This window comes from Gymnogyps californianus, chromosome 2 (genome assembly GCF_018139145.2).
Source record: "Gymnogyps californianus isolate 813 chromosome 2, ASM1813914v2, whole genome shotgun sequence".
Classification (NCBI taxonomy): domain Eukaryota; kingdom Metazoa; phylum Chordata; class Aves; order Accipitriformes; family Cathartidae; genus Gymnogyps; species Gymnogyps californianus.
In genome coordinates, this window is record NC_059472.1 from 65837004 (window position 1) to 65851703 (window position 14700).

Consider the following 14700-nt stretch of genomic DNA (forward strand, 5'->3'; position numbering starts at 1 on the left):
GATGCTTTTAAGCCTCTGAATGTGCTGTTGATAGAAGAGATAACAGGATTCTTTCTCCCTCTCTTTTCTTTTCTTGCAGAGATTTTGCACAGAAACTAGCCAGTGCCCTAGCCCATAATCCCAACTCAGGACTCCATACGATCAACCTTGCTAGCAATCCACTTGAAGATAGAGGTACTGTAACATTTGTATTTTTCTCTTTCTACAAATGTAGAAAGGATTACTGAGGATTACTGCTGCTCTGTTCAGCTTTGCCTGAATAATAGGTTATTGTTCTGTGTGTAATGCTATTGTGAATATGCTGATCAGAAATGACTGAGAATCACTGTTCTTTTTTGATTTATACATATCCATTAGCTTGTTGAGAAATATTTAAATGTCTCAAACCAACCATGTATTTCATTAGATTTCATTACATTTTCATAGAGGTTTCTTCTAAAGGAAGATAGAACACAGTGACTGTTAAGGACTAGAGAGTAAATAAAGTGGTGTGCATTTTTAAAGGCAATGTAATCAGTTGAAAAATTGTCCTGGTTTCAGCTGGGATAGAGTTTATTTTCTTCTTAGTAGCTGGTACAGTGTGTTTTGGATTTAGTGTGAGAATAATGTTGATTACACACTGATGTCTTAGTTGTTGCTAAGTAGTGCTTATCCCAAGTTAAGGATTTTTTCAGTTTCCCATGCTCTGCCAGCAAGCAGGTGTGCAAGAAGCTGGGAGGGAGCATGGCCAGGACAGCTGACCCAAACTAGCCAAAGGGATATTCTATACCATAGAATGTCATGCTCAGTATATAAACTGGGGGGAGTGGGCCGGGAGGGGCAGATCGCTGCTTGGGCATCGGTCAGCGGGTGGTGAGCAATTGCATTGTGCATCACTTGTCTTTTCTTGGGCTTTATTTCTCTCTCTTTTTTTTTTTTTTTTTGTTATATTCCTTTTCATTACTATTATTATTATTATATTTTTATTTTTATTATTGTTAGTATTATATTTTATTTTACTAAAGTTATTAAACTGCTCTTATTTCAACCCATGAGTTTTACTTTTTTTTCCTGATTCTCCTCCCTATCCCACTGGGAGGGTGGAGGAATGAGTGAGTGGCTGCATGGTGCTTAGTTGCTGGCTGGGGTTAAACCATGACAAAGATGAAGCATGAGGCAACTTTGTTGCTTGGATTATATTTTCCTGATGGTTTTGTGTTTTTATTTCAGCTATAATTCTGTATTTATTTTCAGTATTGAAACTATTCCTTTTTTCAGCTTTGTGCTAGTCTGTCGTGTTGCCAGTACTTGGCACTGTTCAGTAATACTGGCATAACTGGCATCCTTATGGAGCAAAGTGCTGTTGACTCCACAAGATGGAAAATCAAGCTGAACAGCTCAGCTTTTCTCAGACAAGGCACCGCTAGGCATGATTTCAGTACATATCAAGTCATTCCCCTCCCTTGTCTACTCTCTTTTCACCCGAGAGGCATTTATTTTTAAAATAAGGTTACATTCTTTCAGTCTGGAGTTGACCCTTCAGTGCTGCCCATGTGAGATTTCCATTTGCTTCACTTAATGCATTCCAGGCACACAGTGTTCTGGGATCAGACTATCTTGTGTTCCTGTTGGGCCAGAAGAAAAATAAGAATTTTATACGGTGAACCTTTTCTTGGTTTATATTGTTTGTTTTGGGGAAATTTTCCAGTCTCTTTGCTGTCATGTTTCAAAATGGAAAAACTGGTCATTTTGATTACAACCTGACTGACTCAGAATGTTGTTAACACAGAGTTTTGTAGGTGTCTCTCTTGCTGGTTCAGTGAGGAAAAAAAGATGGGAAGGGTTTTTTTCCTTTCCTTTTTTATATCTCTTTTCCTTTTGACTAGAAACAAGTATGAAAATATTTTCATTTTTAACCTATTCAGAGTAGTTTTTATTTAAAATTGTTCACATGAATTGCTTTAACTCTTCTGACTACCTCTTGCCTGCTGATTAGCGCTTGCCCTCCTTAAGAATCCATATCATGTGAAAGCCAATGTTTTGCTGAAGAACATTATTATTACAATGTGCCATAAGCCTAACTGCATTGTACAAAAACGTCTGTTGTAAGCTGGAAAAAAGGCTGTTACATTGTTGATTCTGCTTTTGAAGAAGTGTATTTAGATTGTGTCATATGAAAGTTTTTTTTAAAAGGAACTAATTTTTATCTTGAAAACAAAATAAATGACCAGACATTTGGTAGGTATCCTACAGTGCAGGGTATTTTTTTATTTTTTTTATTTTTTTTTAATGTATCAGTGTGGGTACTTTCTTTGCAACAAACCTATAGATTGCAGTATCCACATACGAGATACAAATGAAAAGCAGAAACTACAACTTGGAGAAATTAGTAGGGTTTTTTCATTATCTCAGTCTCTCCTATCACATATGCAATTAAGATTTGACCTTTTCATTAGAGAATTAGATAAGTTATATGAGTACTTAAAGAGAAATTAACTATAATTGCAATGTGCAAATATTGCAACTTTTCAGTTTAAGAAACATTTATGTGTCCTGTGATCTCATATTCACTGAGTGCAAGGTAGATTTGACTTTATTAAACTGAAGGAGCAGCAAGCATTTCACAAGTAAATGCTGGCATAATGGAGATTCATGTAAACATATGGATTTCGGAAAATACCTCTTGAAGAATCACCTGCAGGAACTGGAAGTTCAACCAGATTATTTTGCAATTATAAGGGATATAACAGAGTTGTGTGAATTATGGGGAAGAACATATCGTTGTGCCTTGTTTGAACAAAAAAACATCCCAAGCTATTATATATTATTGAGTACCAATAAGTAAAGACATTATTTTGTTACATTAATGCAACTGTCTGTATTCCAATAACATGGGAAGTGTGTTTAGTTTAACTAAGGCATAGGACCTGGCTTCAGTTCAAATACAAAGCAGTGTTTATATGAAGTGATTTACAGTGAGACCAGTCTCTTAATTTGTGATTGGCTTCCCCTTAGGGTACTGTCAATATTTGTGAGACTAACACCTGGAAAGTTTATTGTCAGTCTTGGCTTTAAAATCTAGCCATGCTAAGGCGATGGGAGTTTTGCTTTTGGCTCTGCTAGGATCAGAATTTAATCTCATATTTTGTTAAAAATAATGCAAAACAAACATACTGAAGCCTAGAAATACTCAAATTCAGAACTGTGTGCCTGGATGCAGTTAACTCTACTTCTGCCATTAGAGCTCTCACCTCTGTTACGAGGTTAGCAAAAATGGGTGGCTTAAAGAGCTTTCAAGGGCCTGAGTGACCAGAAGCACTTTTTCTTTTCTGCACCTGACTCCTGTGCCTTATAACTGGGTAGATCCTTGATGCCCAGTGCTGGTAAGATGTTAAAATTGTTCAGCTTGGCTAGAGTGATAAGTGGTCTGCAGGTTGTTAGCTAAATACAAAGATGGAGAGGTAAAATTATTTGCTGCATGTCTTACTCAAAATGCTTCACAACAAAAATTACATTTGTGATATCCTTAATGATTCTGATTGTACTCCTTTTTCTCCTCTTTTGCCAGCATAACTCTACCTTGATTTTGAAAGTATATATTGTGACTAAACCAGCTTAACAAACATGGACAGTCAGCTACAGAATATAAATTCTGAGGCCAGCTTAAGATAGATTGAGCCTCCTACTTCAGAGGAGCTAAACAGATTTGTTGTTTTTTTTTTTTTTTTAAATAGTAGAGCTATGAAAGAAAATCCTGTTAATATGACTTGATTCATTCTTGCTGAAACTTGGTGAAGACATCCAGTTACCATTGTGCTTTACAATAAACGATGCCAAGGCATCATGGGTCTAATATTTTGGCAGTATAAATACAGTATGTTGTTTTGAGCTGCACGGACGTTGCACCTATCACCAGCATACACAACATGCTTTTACAGAGAGCATTAAAAACCACCCTACAACAGTATCTGCAAGGTAGCTGTTCTTTCATTATCAATGATAGGTAAAACATAATAAAAGCAGAGTAAACATATGTATGTGACATACTAGTGGACTGTTTCATGTCTGCATATGTGGAGAAGGGTACCAGCTTTTTCATTTACTGTGTTTTGAATCAAGTAAAAGGGTTTACCCCCTTTGTCTTTGCCCTTTTCTCTCCAAGTGAGTTGCTGTAGAGGACTGTATTTCACACCCCAGGTTAAGCCTGGAGTTTCTGTGTTGATTTATTCCTCTAATAAATATTTCATGGATTAGTTCCATTGTTATTTAGGATGTGCCCTCTTAATCAAATTTCAATCTTTTGCTTAAATGGGAGAATTAAATTTATGGAGTGTGGAACTTGGATACACTGAGAAAGGGCTTTAATGAAAAGTGCTTGCTTTTTTTTTTTTTTCTTTTGTTGGATTTGTGCTGAGGTATTCCAGTCTCTGTGAGCATCTTAATAGGTTTTTACTGTTTGAGATTACAAGTGGTTGTAGCGTTTCCAAGCCTGTGTCCTGGCTGGTAACCTGCAGCCTACTGTAAGGAAATTAAGTGACCATTACTACTCAGTGGAGGTTTCAGGCTCTTAGGGTTTGCCTCAGAAAAAGAGGGCAGTGTTAGCTAACATGGGTATCTCTCTTGCTTTGACAGCCCTTCCTTTTAAAAGAAAATAAAAATAGTTTGAAGTTTCATGTGAAGTACCATTGTTGGGTTTTATTTTGTGGTTGTTTTTTTTTTATGTTGGTTTTTTTTTTTTGGCTGAACCATAAAGCTTCCAGATTTCCCGAGTGCTGACTGTTTGACATGTGTAATATCTTCCCTTTGATTCTTTCTCAGATGTATGTGTGTATTATATAATTTTTAAACTAATTAAGGTGGTTCACTGATTGTTAACAGCAAAATTCCCTATCTGTTCAGTGGTTAGCAAAGAAGGGATCGTGACTACATCAGTCATTTCAAAGATTTATGGTCATAAAAAGACAGGGTCATTTTGGGCCCACCCCGACAGTGAATGCAGTTCCTCCTGTAGTTCCACCAGTGCAGTTTGCCCCTGGTGTGATTGCTGGGAAAATCTGAGATCACACAGTTAACCTGAAAATGTCCATTTTCTCTTTGTTCCCCTAACAGGTGTGTCATCTTTGAGCATCCAGTTTGCCAAACTTCCAAAGGGACTGAAACATTTAAATTTATCTAAAACCTCTTTGTCACCTAAAGGTATGTTTTATAAGTATGCCTCTTTTTCTGTTCTAAAAGTTTCAGGCTTCCATCCTAATAATACCTTTTTTTTACCAGATTATGAAGTAATTAATTCTGTAAATGATTTACATGTGTATTCTCAACAGCGCGACTGCTTTTTTGCAGTCCTGGGTTGCTGAACCATGGGCTGGGTTCTGTGTCCCCTTCAGCACTTTGAAAAACTCCTACTTGCTTCTGTAAGCTTTGGGCTTGAACCTGTATTGTGAAGAAAGATTGAATTTAGAATTGGCATAAATGATATCTTTCATATATGCTTCAAAAAGATGTCTGAAACAAAAATGTGCAAAACATTTGGAATATTCCCTACATGCAATTATTTTATGAAACCAAGTGTTGTGACAATGGCTGTTCATCCACAAAACTCTTGTCAGTAAAAATGAATTCTGAGGTTATGAAAAGAATTCGGAAGGTTTTTAACACACTTTTTTAAGACAAACTTTAAACAAAAGCTGAAAATATTTTCCAGTATGTCTAATACTGACCTCATGTGAATCCTAGTCCAGACTGCATACTATCTATTCTCCAGACAGTAACATGTCACCATGAATATTGTCCCACAGCAGCTCCTCAGTATTCCTTAAAAAAGTATTTGCGATATCTTAAAATTGGAATTCTTACAACCCTGTGGACCTGACGAAACTCAGCTTCACCTCTTTGGTTGTCTGCAAAGCTGTCTGTCTTAGCCAGTTTTCCTTTGACTTAAGAAGACAGTACTGAATTGGTTTTAACTTGGGAGGCTATTTTTGAACTTGTAATATTTTCTTTGGGGAAAGTCTAAAGGAGACCTTGGATCTTAGATTCAGTAGACTCCAAGGTGCATGGATTTTTTTTTTCTCAGCCTTTCTTTTTGTTTTTCTTTTTTTATTTTGAGCTTTTCAGTTTCAGAAATTCTGTACAATCCCTCACTGGTTCTGACCTTATTTAAAAAGCGCTTTCTATTCGAGATAAGTTTCTAAGATTGAGAAGTGAAGTTCAGGTGGTAACTTCCCAGCTGATCTTTCTTCAAATATTGTAACTCAAAGTTCCTGAGAGCTATTAACACTCTGAGCCTCCTGAGAGTGGTAAAAGAGCATAAAAAGATTGTCTGCAAATGAAAGTAAGATTACTGTTAGAGTATAGCATGAGGTAGGTGAAGTTCAAACAGAAATTTATTGATTTGAAGATTCTGGTTAAATGGAAAATTCTAGTATACTCGTTCAAAGATATGGCTTGCTTTTCTGAGCCTGAACCAAAGGCTAATTAAAAAATCCCTCATTCATATTGTTTGCCTTCACTGATGTGGCTGATTTTGAGCAGTTGGCCCTTTTTAAACATGAAAAAAGCAGCAACGTTACAGATTGTTTGATAGCTCTTCTTCTCCCCCAAACTCAGACGCTGGTCCTGAATTCCCAGAATTGGTTCTTGATATTATATGCCGAATTGTTGACAGTACATTACATTCATTTCTACTTCTTGTTGTTGCTTATAAATGCTGTTGAGAAGACTCACTAGATTGAATCCAGAGCTATAAGCTCTAGTGGTTAAATAGAGCTTTTAGATCTTTCAGAGTTTCAAAAGGTATTCATTTGCAGTTTCCCTTTATAGATAGGGTGTGGATTCAACAATGCAATGTTAAGATAAAAGAAAAATTACACCGAATGGAAAAGTTTTGAGACTTGGCAAAGATGACACTGTGCTTCGATTCTTTTCAGTATCAAAAGCATCCTGAAACCAAGAGCCATACTACTAACATGGGAGACTTTCTTAATATTTGGAAGCTTGGAAAACTAAAGCACTGACATGGGCTATTTTGGTCTCCAGTGGCTTGCTAGCTGCTTCCTCCACATCCTCACTGGTAAATCCATTTCATAATAGTTTTTAAGTGAAGAATGGACGTGTTCCATCCATTGAATGCCAGTCCATTTTCACTGACCAGTAGCTTTGAGAAATTGCCCAATATTGTGTAGCAGAGCAAAACACCTGCCTGCTTTACAGCTTTGGCTGGGCACTTACAAAAAAACTACTGCATCTACTAAAGGACCCAGTGATGCTTATGTACGTAAGAAACACACGCATGTAGTGCTTGAAAGGCAGCAATAGCCATCTGCAATAAATTAAGAACTTGGTGATAAGCTACAGAGCACTCAGATGAAAGTTAGATTTGAAGGAGTTAGAAGTAGCGACATCCTAATTTGTATTTGGAAAAGCTGAAGAATTTCAGTGGAAGAAAATTCTGACTGGTTTGTTCCCAATGTGAGCTTTTTAATTTTAATGTGAGAAATACGTATTTGTTTTGATCAGGAACTGAGAGTCTTTATGCATCTCTTGATATTTTAATTAACTAACTGTTTTTCTGAAATTACAGGCAAATACATTAATTGAAATATTTTTAATTTCTAGGTCTCGTCAGTCGCTTTTGAAGTTCTGGCAATTATAATTGTCAGTGTACTTGGTATTCCACAGATACTTTCATCTACTTCCACAGATACTTTTATCTAATTATTATTGTTTGCAGGAAGACACTGACTTAACATTATGGAGTAAACTGTTTTAAAAATCTGTTTCAAAATGGGATTGTACTGTTAAAGCCACTGTAGGCTTGGCAAAAAGACTTCTTCCCTGGATCTGGGACCAATAACACACTGTGGCTCCATCAGGGCAGCTGGTGGAGCATGGTCCAGGCAAAACCGGGCATGCTGTGGCAGGGAAGGGTCTCATATCTGCCTGGTGATCTGTATTCCTCTGCTGCAGCACAGTGATGGTTACAGGAGGTCATTAAACATTTGTGTATGTCTGTGTTGACTGAAACTGTGCACTTGCAGGGTCTGGGCCAGTTGTGTCTAGAGTCAACTAAGCTGAGTACTGACACTTTTTTTGGCAGGGGTGAATAGCCTTTCCCAGTCACTGAGTGCCAACTCGCTGATCGCGAACACGCTCGTCTATCTTGACCTCTCAGGGAACGCGCTCCGCGGTGACGATCTCTCAGTAAGCACTTTCTTCTCATTTGGGAGTTAATGAATGGATGTTTTAATTAATTGTTAAGAGAAAGGCAAAGCCATTTTGTTTGGATCCATTTTTGCCTTTATTTCAGTACAGTTCCAGTAGGGATAGAAAATAACATTTTGATCTCTACTCTTCAGTATATAGTCAGAGAATGAAATTGCCCCACACGACTAAACAAATCCACATAATTTTAGTTCATGCTTTTAGTCCTTGGCTTCTACTGATAAATGAAAAAACTGCAAGTGTGCCACTTGTTTAAGTGGACTTACCATGCTCCCTGAGTTCTGTTTGAAAGTGACCAAAACACAATTCTTTTTAGTGATAAGTGTATTACAAATTTTTCATTGGAAAGTTGGAAACAAATGGTTTCTTTTGACTTGGAAAGACTTAATTTCTGGTTTTCAATATTTTTGTTTGTATAAATAAATCTGTGCACCTCCTTGATACATGCTGTTGAAGCACGTTCTTTGAAGAATGTAATTATTTTTTAAATTCTTTTGTTCAGTTTACCAATTGCCATAGAGGTACAGCTCTGTTTTCTCCATAACAAAATCCACTTAGTTCTCAATTTGTATGTATTCACTTTTTGACTGTTAGATCTGTATTTCTCTCTCACATCAAAAATTATGTGCATGTAAGCGTCCGGTTTTGAATTCTTTAAGTATTGAGCATCTAAAATATGCAACACTAGTCACCCAATCTTATCATGTAAAGTGCAGTCAGACATGACTCTGACTTTTTCACAAATCTTACTAGTTTCAGATTCATCAGCACATTCAAAGAACTAGTCTTTTCAGACATAAGAGGTGAAAGTTTCAGTGGGACAAGAGGATTTAAAAGGTAGCAAACAAAAATGTAAATAAAGACACAAAGTTAATTACTCTATAAGAGAGAATAACATAGCAAATAATGTGACAACAAAAAGTAAAATAAAATGTACAACTTTGATAGGCAATGCTTAAACAAATCTGATGTCTGCGTACAATATTTTAAGGGATGTAAATACAAAAAGTGGGGCTTTTCTTAGCTTGTCAGAGAGAGACATGGTTCAAAGAAAAAGATTATTAATACTGGGATCTCTTAATCTGTGGAACAGTTTTCCAACAGGAGTAAGGAAATCCTGTTATTTAGCAATAAAAATAAACCCTAAAGCACAGCGATTTTTAAAGTAGGGACCTTTCTTGCACTGTAGGTATAGGGGCTAAATGACCTAATTTTTAGAAAGACGGATCTGTTTTAGAAATGTTGAACATGCTCTGTTTGGCTGGATTTCATGTGGAGTTGAGTGTTCCACGTTTCTGTGAATTAGGTCATGCTTTTATCTTTCTATGTTGTTCTCTGAGACTAAAAAAAGCCCAAAATAAAACAGTGTGTAGTAAGGAGTTTTACATACGCTAACATTTAGATGACATATCCTATGCAGTACTGAAGCCATCAATATTAAAATCTTGTTACCTGTTCTGTATTCTCCCTTAAACCTTTAATGTACTGCTGATATTAAGAAATAACCATGGGCTTCAAATGCAAATCAGTTGCTTCCCTCATACTAAAAGGGGCTGGCTTAAACTTAGAAACCAATTAGCCTTTCTGAAATGTAACAGCAATCTGAGTGACATTCCAAGGTATTTCTAACTAAATTAATTATCATTTGCTGTGAAAGTGAATTGCAAGGTAACTCAAGACTTGTGCATTAAGGGTAATGTTTGGTAAATGTAGTCTGAGCACCATTTTTTCCCTGTTATTTTAAAAAATTATAGCCTTCAAAAGTAAAACAGGTTGTATTGATTAGGTGAAAAGAAGTTTCAGACACAACTCTCATAGTGTAATTTTATAATAAAAGTCTAAACTGTAATGAGAAGTAGCAATCCAGTAATTTGTGTCATAATATCAACATTAACATGGATAATTCTTTTTTTTTTTTCTCCATTAATTGTAGAGCCTGTACAATTTTTTGGCCCAGCCAAATGCCCTTGTTCATCTGGATTTATCCAATACGGAGTGTGCGCTAGATATGGTAAAGATGTTTTTTGTGGAGATTCAAATACCAAGGAAACATTCCCCACCTTCTATCCCTAGGCACTTTTCTGCGTTCATATAAAGTAAAATCAATCTTCTTTGTTTTAAACCAGGTGTGTGGAGCTCTCCTTCGTGGATGTCTGCAGCATCTAGCTGTCCTTAGCCTCTCTAGGACTCTCTTTTCTCACAGGTACAGTTTAAAAGTTACTACTCTCAACTCCTGCAATATTTTGTTTTATAATTTCTTGCTCTCATGTTGCACCTTTCTTTTTAAGAAGAAATCTAAGACTTTGTAAAAGTCTATGAAGTCTTAGTGCTCTATGAAATAGGTATTATTTATTGCAAGCAAAATATTTTTTTTTCCTTTCTGCGCTTTGCTAGATGGCTGTAAAATAAGCTACCTTGTCTAATACACTTTTTGTGATACTGATGCAGTGGAAAGTATATATCTTTTGTCTCTAAGAGGCATAACATCAGGCTTTGAAGTCTGACTGACTTGACTCCTCTTTAAATTTGTTTTTTAAAGTTTGTATTTTTCATGATTTGATGATGGTTACAAATGCTTTTTTTTTCCTTTTTTTGTCCTTTTTTGGGAGGAAGTCCCTTTGAAAGTCTTTGAGACTGAACATTGACTTTGTAGAATACTTGCATTGTAGGAAATATTAACATTAGCTTCTGTTTTCTTCGAATCAGTGTCTTGGGTCCATATCAGACATAATACCTAATTGGGGGTAAGCTACTCCAGCATTGAGTAATTGTTTCTAGTGGTGAAAAGGCAATTTCAGGGTTTTTGTAATGTCCCGTTTGATCTTCTACTCATAAGATATAAGTACGTTCACTATTAACCAGACCTAAATGATCATTCTTTGTAGTTCACCAAACAGAAGCTAGATAGTAACGTCTTCTGTGCAGCAGTGCAATGCTGAGGATTGTTTGTTGAATCAACATTTTGATGATATTATATTTCTAAGCTAATTGAGAGCCACTGATTACAGAGCTGTTGAAGGTAGAGCAAATTAAACATGTGAAAGATCGTTACAGTTCTGACGGCTTGCATTCACTGTTTATTGGAATGAGGAGCGTCTAGATGCTACTTCTTAATGAATTTGTTTACTTACAGAAAAGGAAAAGAAGTCCCTCCCTCCTTCAAACAGTTTTTCAGCAGCTCACTTGCTTTGATGCAGATTAATCTTTCGGGAACTAAACTCCCTCCTGAGCCTCTAAAGTAAGATTTTAATTTCATTTTCTCCTGTTGCCTAAAACCTAGTTTGCATTGTTATTATGTGAGTGCCTCCTATTAAAAATGAAGGGGAAAGGATTTTGGTTTTTTTTTCCCCATTGTACATTATTGATATTGCAAGAGTGAGTTTCATAATGATCACACATTCAAGAAATGTTGTTTCCATCTCACAGTTGAGACTTAATCATATTTTGTTCTGTGGGAAAGTCACAGCTGTTTAGCTTCCATCAACATTTTTTGGTGATATATTTCTTTGTGGCTTACGAACAAAACTGGTTACTTCACAGTAAAATGGGATTATGTACTTGTGTGAGTGCCATTCCTTTGAGGCTGCAGTATTGCAACAGCCGTTATGAAACAGAACCTGTTGCAATGCTTGGGAGGAGAGACCTATTGCACAGAGCTATGCCCTCCTTTTAGGGGGAGAGACAATGTCAGCAACTTCTAGGAATGCGAAGTGTAATGTGTCTCTTTGCTGTATGTCACCCATCCTGTGGCTAATAGGTTCTGGTGATGTGGATGGGGTACTGGAGAGAAACTCTTCTTACAGCCTAATGCAGGCTGAGGGAAACTGTGGAGCACTGTCACCCTTCCTGTGACGTGTGCAGTTTTGAACTGTGTTGAACTTTCCAGACATAAAATTTAAAGGTCTGTTTTAAAGTCAAGATAGGTCTAGATAGATAGCTCTAATCTAGATAGGTCATTCTGTGATTCTGGCAGAATCCTTGTGTTTATTGGGCTAAGTTAAAGAAAGGGCTCTTTCCAGACTGTCAACTTGCTAGCTAATGTGCATTAAAACATACATAACCCTATCCATAGTAGACACCTAGACATGTTCACTAACCATTTTGGGGAACACGCCTCCAAAATCCTAATCTGGACACAGATATAGATATATATGTGTATGTATGTGTACTTGTGTGGTTGGGAGCCTGCCTCCTGAGGGAGAACAGGGAAGGGAAGTGGGCAGTAGCTCAGCAAGGGGGTAGCTAATGAATGGGAGTTGATTGCAAATCAGAGATGTGGGATATAAAAAGTAGTTAGTGAGTACTGGATGGAAAGCTTTTGATACAATCTGGGGGAAGCTAAGGGAGAGAAAAGTGACAAGTGCCACACAGGAAAGAGTAGCGTGCATTGGTTTGGGATATTTTTTCTTAATGCAATTTGACATTGGAGAGGACAGTACAATATGATGCTTAAGTAAGGTGCACTGGATTGAAATCAATATTCAACTGCAGGAGCCTATCATTTTAGCACTGGTCTTTCACTCTGTTCTGTGTGATGTTCTTGGTTGCTGTCTTGCTTGCTTAGACTTTGCTAGGATTAGGAAGGTATGATACTGATGTGTTTTCAAACAGAAGGTGATTATTGAGAAACACATTGGTTGATTCTGATTAATTTAGGGCTATTGATTCTATAGTGGAGGGCAGCAGGGAGCTATGTTTAATGAAGCAAGAAGAACGGAGGATGTATGTGACTAACACACAAGACAATCTTATCAGTGCTACAGGAAAAAAAGAATGCTGTGAGACATTGAATATATCTACACAGATTAGGAAAGGTGAGAAGCCCCAGACACTAAGGTTCATATTTAGCTGTTCTCCTTGGCATGTTGAGTATCTCCTGGGGTGTGAGGAGTTTTGGCAGGTGAGTGATCTACAATTGTCTGTGCTCATGGAAGATGTTATTGTATTAATTTATCCCAAATATTTGTGACCCCTTGGTCTGCCAGCTGTGCAGCAAACGAGATCTTCCCAGTCCTTTTCAGCCAAAATGATCTGTATTAGCAAAACCCTACGCTGTTGATAATGTTTAAGCTAATCTGGCTCAATTTGATTGAATTGGGTTAGAGGGAGTTACTCGCGTGACTGCTGTTGGTGGAAGTAAAGAGGCAGTGATGGGTAGCGTAGGATGAGCTGAGAGCAGAAACCTCTTTTGCTAGCACAGATAGCTCCAGAAAGGAGCATCTGTCCAATGTCCAGCTGGACACGGATGGTCTCAGAGTGTCCATGCCACTCTCAGCTGGCTGGCATTTTGGCACGGGCTTCTTTTGTTTTGTTCTGATGGCAGTGTTCACCTCTGCCTAGGAGGTAGGACAGAGCTCTTAATACTTTTTAGTAGTTTCCTTGATGTGCTTTTTCTCTGACCTGAGTTTTTTCTTCAGTCTGAGCTGTGAGTGTATTTCACAACAGTACAGAGAACTATGATCTGCAGTACATCTTGCTTTCCCTGTCAAACCCTGTATGGCTTGACTAATACACTTCAAAAGCATCCTGTGGAAGTTAATCTGGTGTTAAAAGGACTGAGGATGTGCTATATCCTGGGGCAGCTGCTTAGCCTTTTGGTCTTAACTGTAAGAAATGACAAAACTTCTACAAACAATCAAGATCATAGGATTTGTTAAAGACAAGAAGATGGAAACACCTTTTTTCAGACTTATTTGTCATTGCCAAGATTGCAATAGCACATGAGGGATGATTTCTAGAAGGAAAAATAAAAATGATGTAGTGTACAATAATAGTACTTCTCTGGCCTCTTGCATCAGTGCATGTCAAAAAGCTTTTGACAGCGTGGGCCTTAGAACTGTCCTGTGACAAAGGAGAAGTTCCTGGTTTGTGCCCATGAACCAGAGGTCACCGAGTTGGATGTGTGATTCAAGATCAAGCCCGCCTACAGAAAAAAATATAGATAAAATGCAGATACGTGAGTCCCTGAGTCCCAAATTCCCCTGATTAATTGTTGTTTGATTTCTTTCTTATCAACTTTCTTTAGGTCAACAGTTGTGGTATGTTTAATCACATATGCAAACTCAGTGAGTTTAAAGATTGATTAATCAGTGCAATCAGCGAAGGAGGTGAACTTGCTTGTACAGTGATGGACCTGTTAATATAAGTCAAGCCTTTCAGGGAAGAGGTTTGCTAATAAAGCTGTGCTGCGAGGATGCCACGTAGTGGGTGGGGAAAGAGTGCTTTTAGTTCTTGTACATAGTTAATATAGTTAATGTTCCATCGTAGCTTGCTCTTTTTTTAACTGAGTGAAGCAGTTTAAACTCTCTTTTCCTTGTTTAAGTGTATGTTGGTGTTTTTGTTCATTTACAGACATTGCCAAAAGTTGTTATTTTGATCTGTTAGTGCTATAACAAGACAAGTTTCTGATATGCTTCTCATGCAAATGCTAATTACAAGGCCAATTCTTGCATTCTGCATCTAGCACAGTTGACAAGACCTTTCCATGTATTGCCATGT

At 37.3% G+C, this 14700-nt stretch overlaps 1 protein-coding gene across 6 annotated transcripts in view; it reads left to right on the forward strand.

The window, feature by feature from the left end:
* The window catches only part of CARMIL1 (capping protein regulator and myosin 1 linker 1), a 202768-nt gene that overhangs the window by 106059 nt on the left and 82009 nt on the right, over window positions 1–14700 (forward strand). For all 6 annotated transcript variants that reach the window (XM_050891525.1, XM_050891527.1, XM_050891529.1 and 3 more), the window contains 6 exons: window positions 80–174; window positions 5089–5175; window positions 8078–8181; window positions 10136–10213; window positions 10329–10405; window positions 11336–11440. In XM_050891525.1, coding sequence (XP_050747482.1) covers window positions 80–174; window positions 5089–5175; window positions 8078–8181; window positions 10136–10213; window positions 10329–10405; window positions 11336–11440 — 546 coding nt within the window. The remainder of the gene's footprint in view (window positions 1–79; window positions 175–5088; window positions 5176–8077; window positions 8182–10135; window positions 10214–10328; window positions 10406–11335; window positions 11441–14700) is intronic.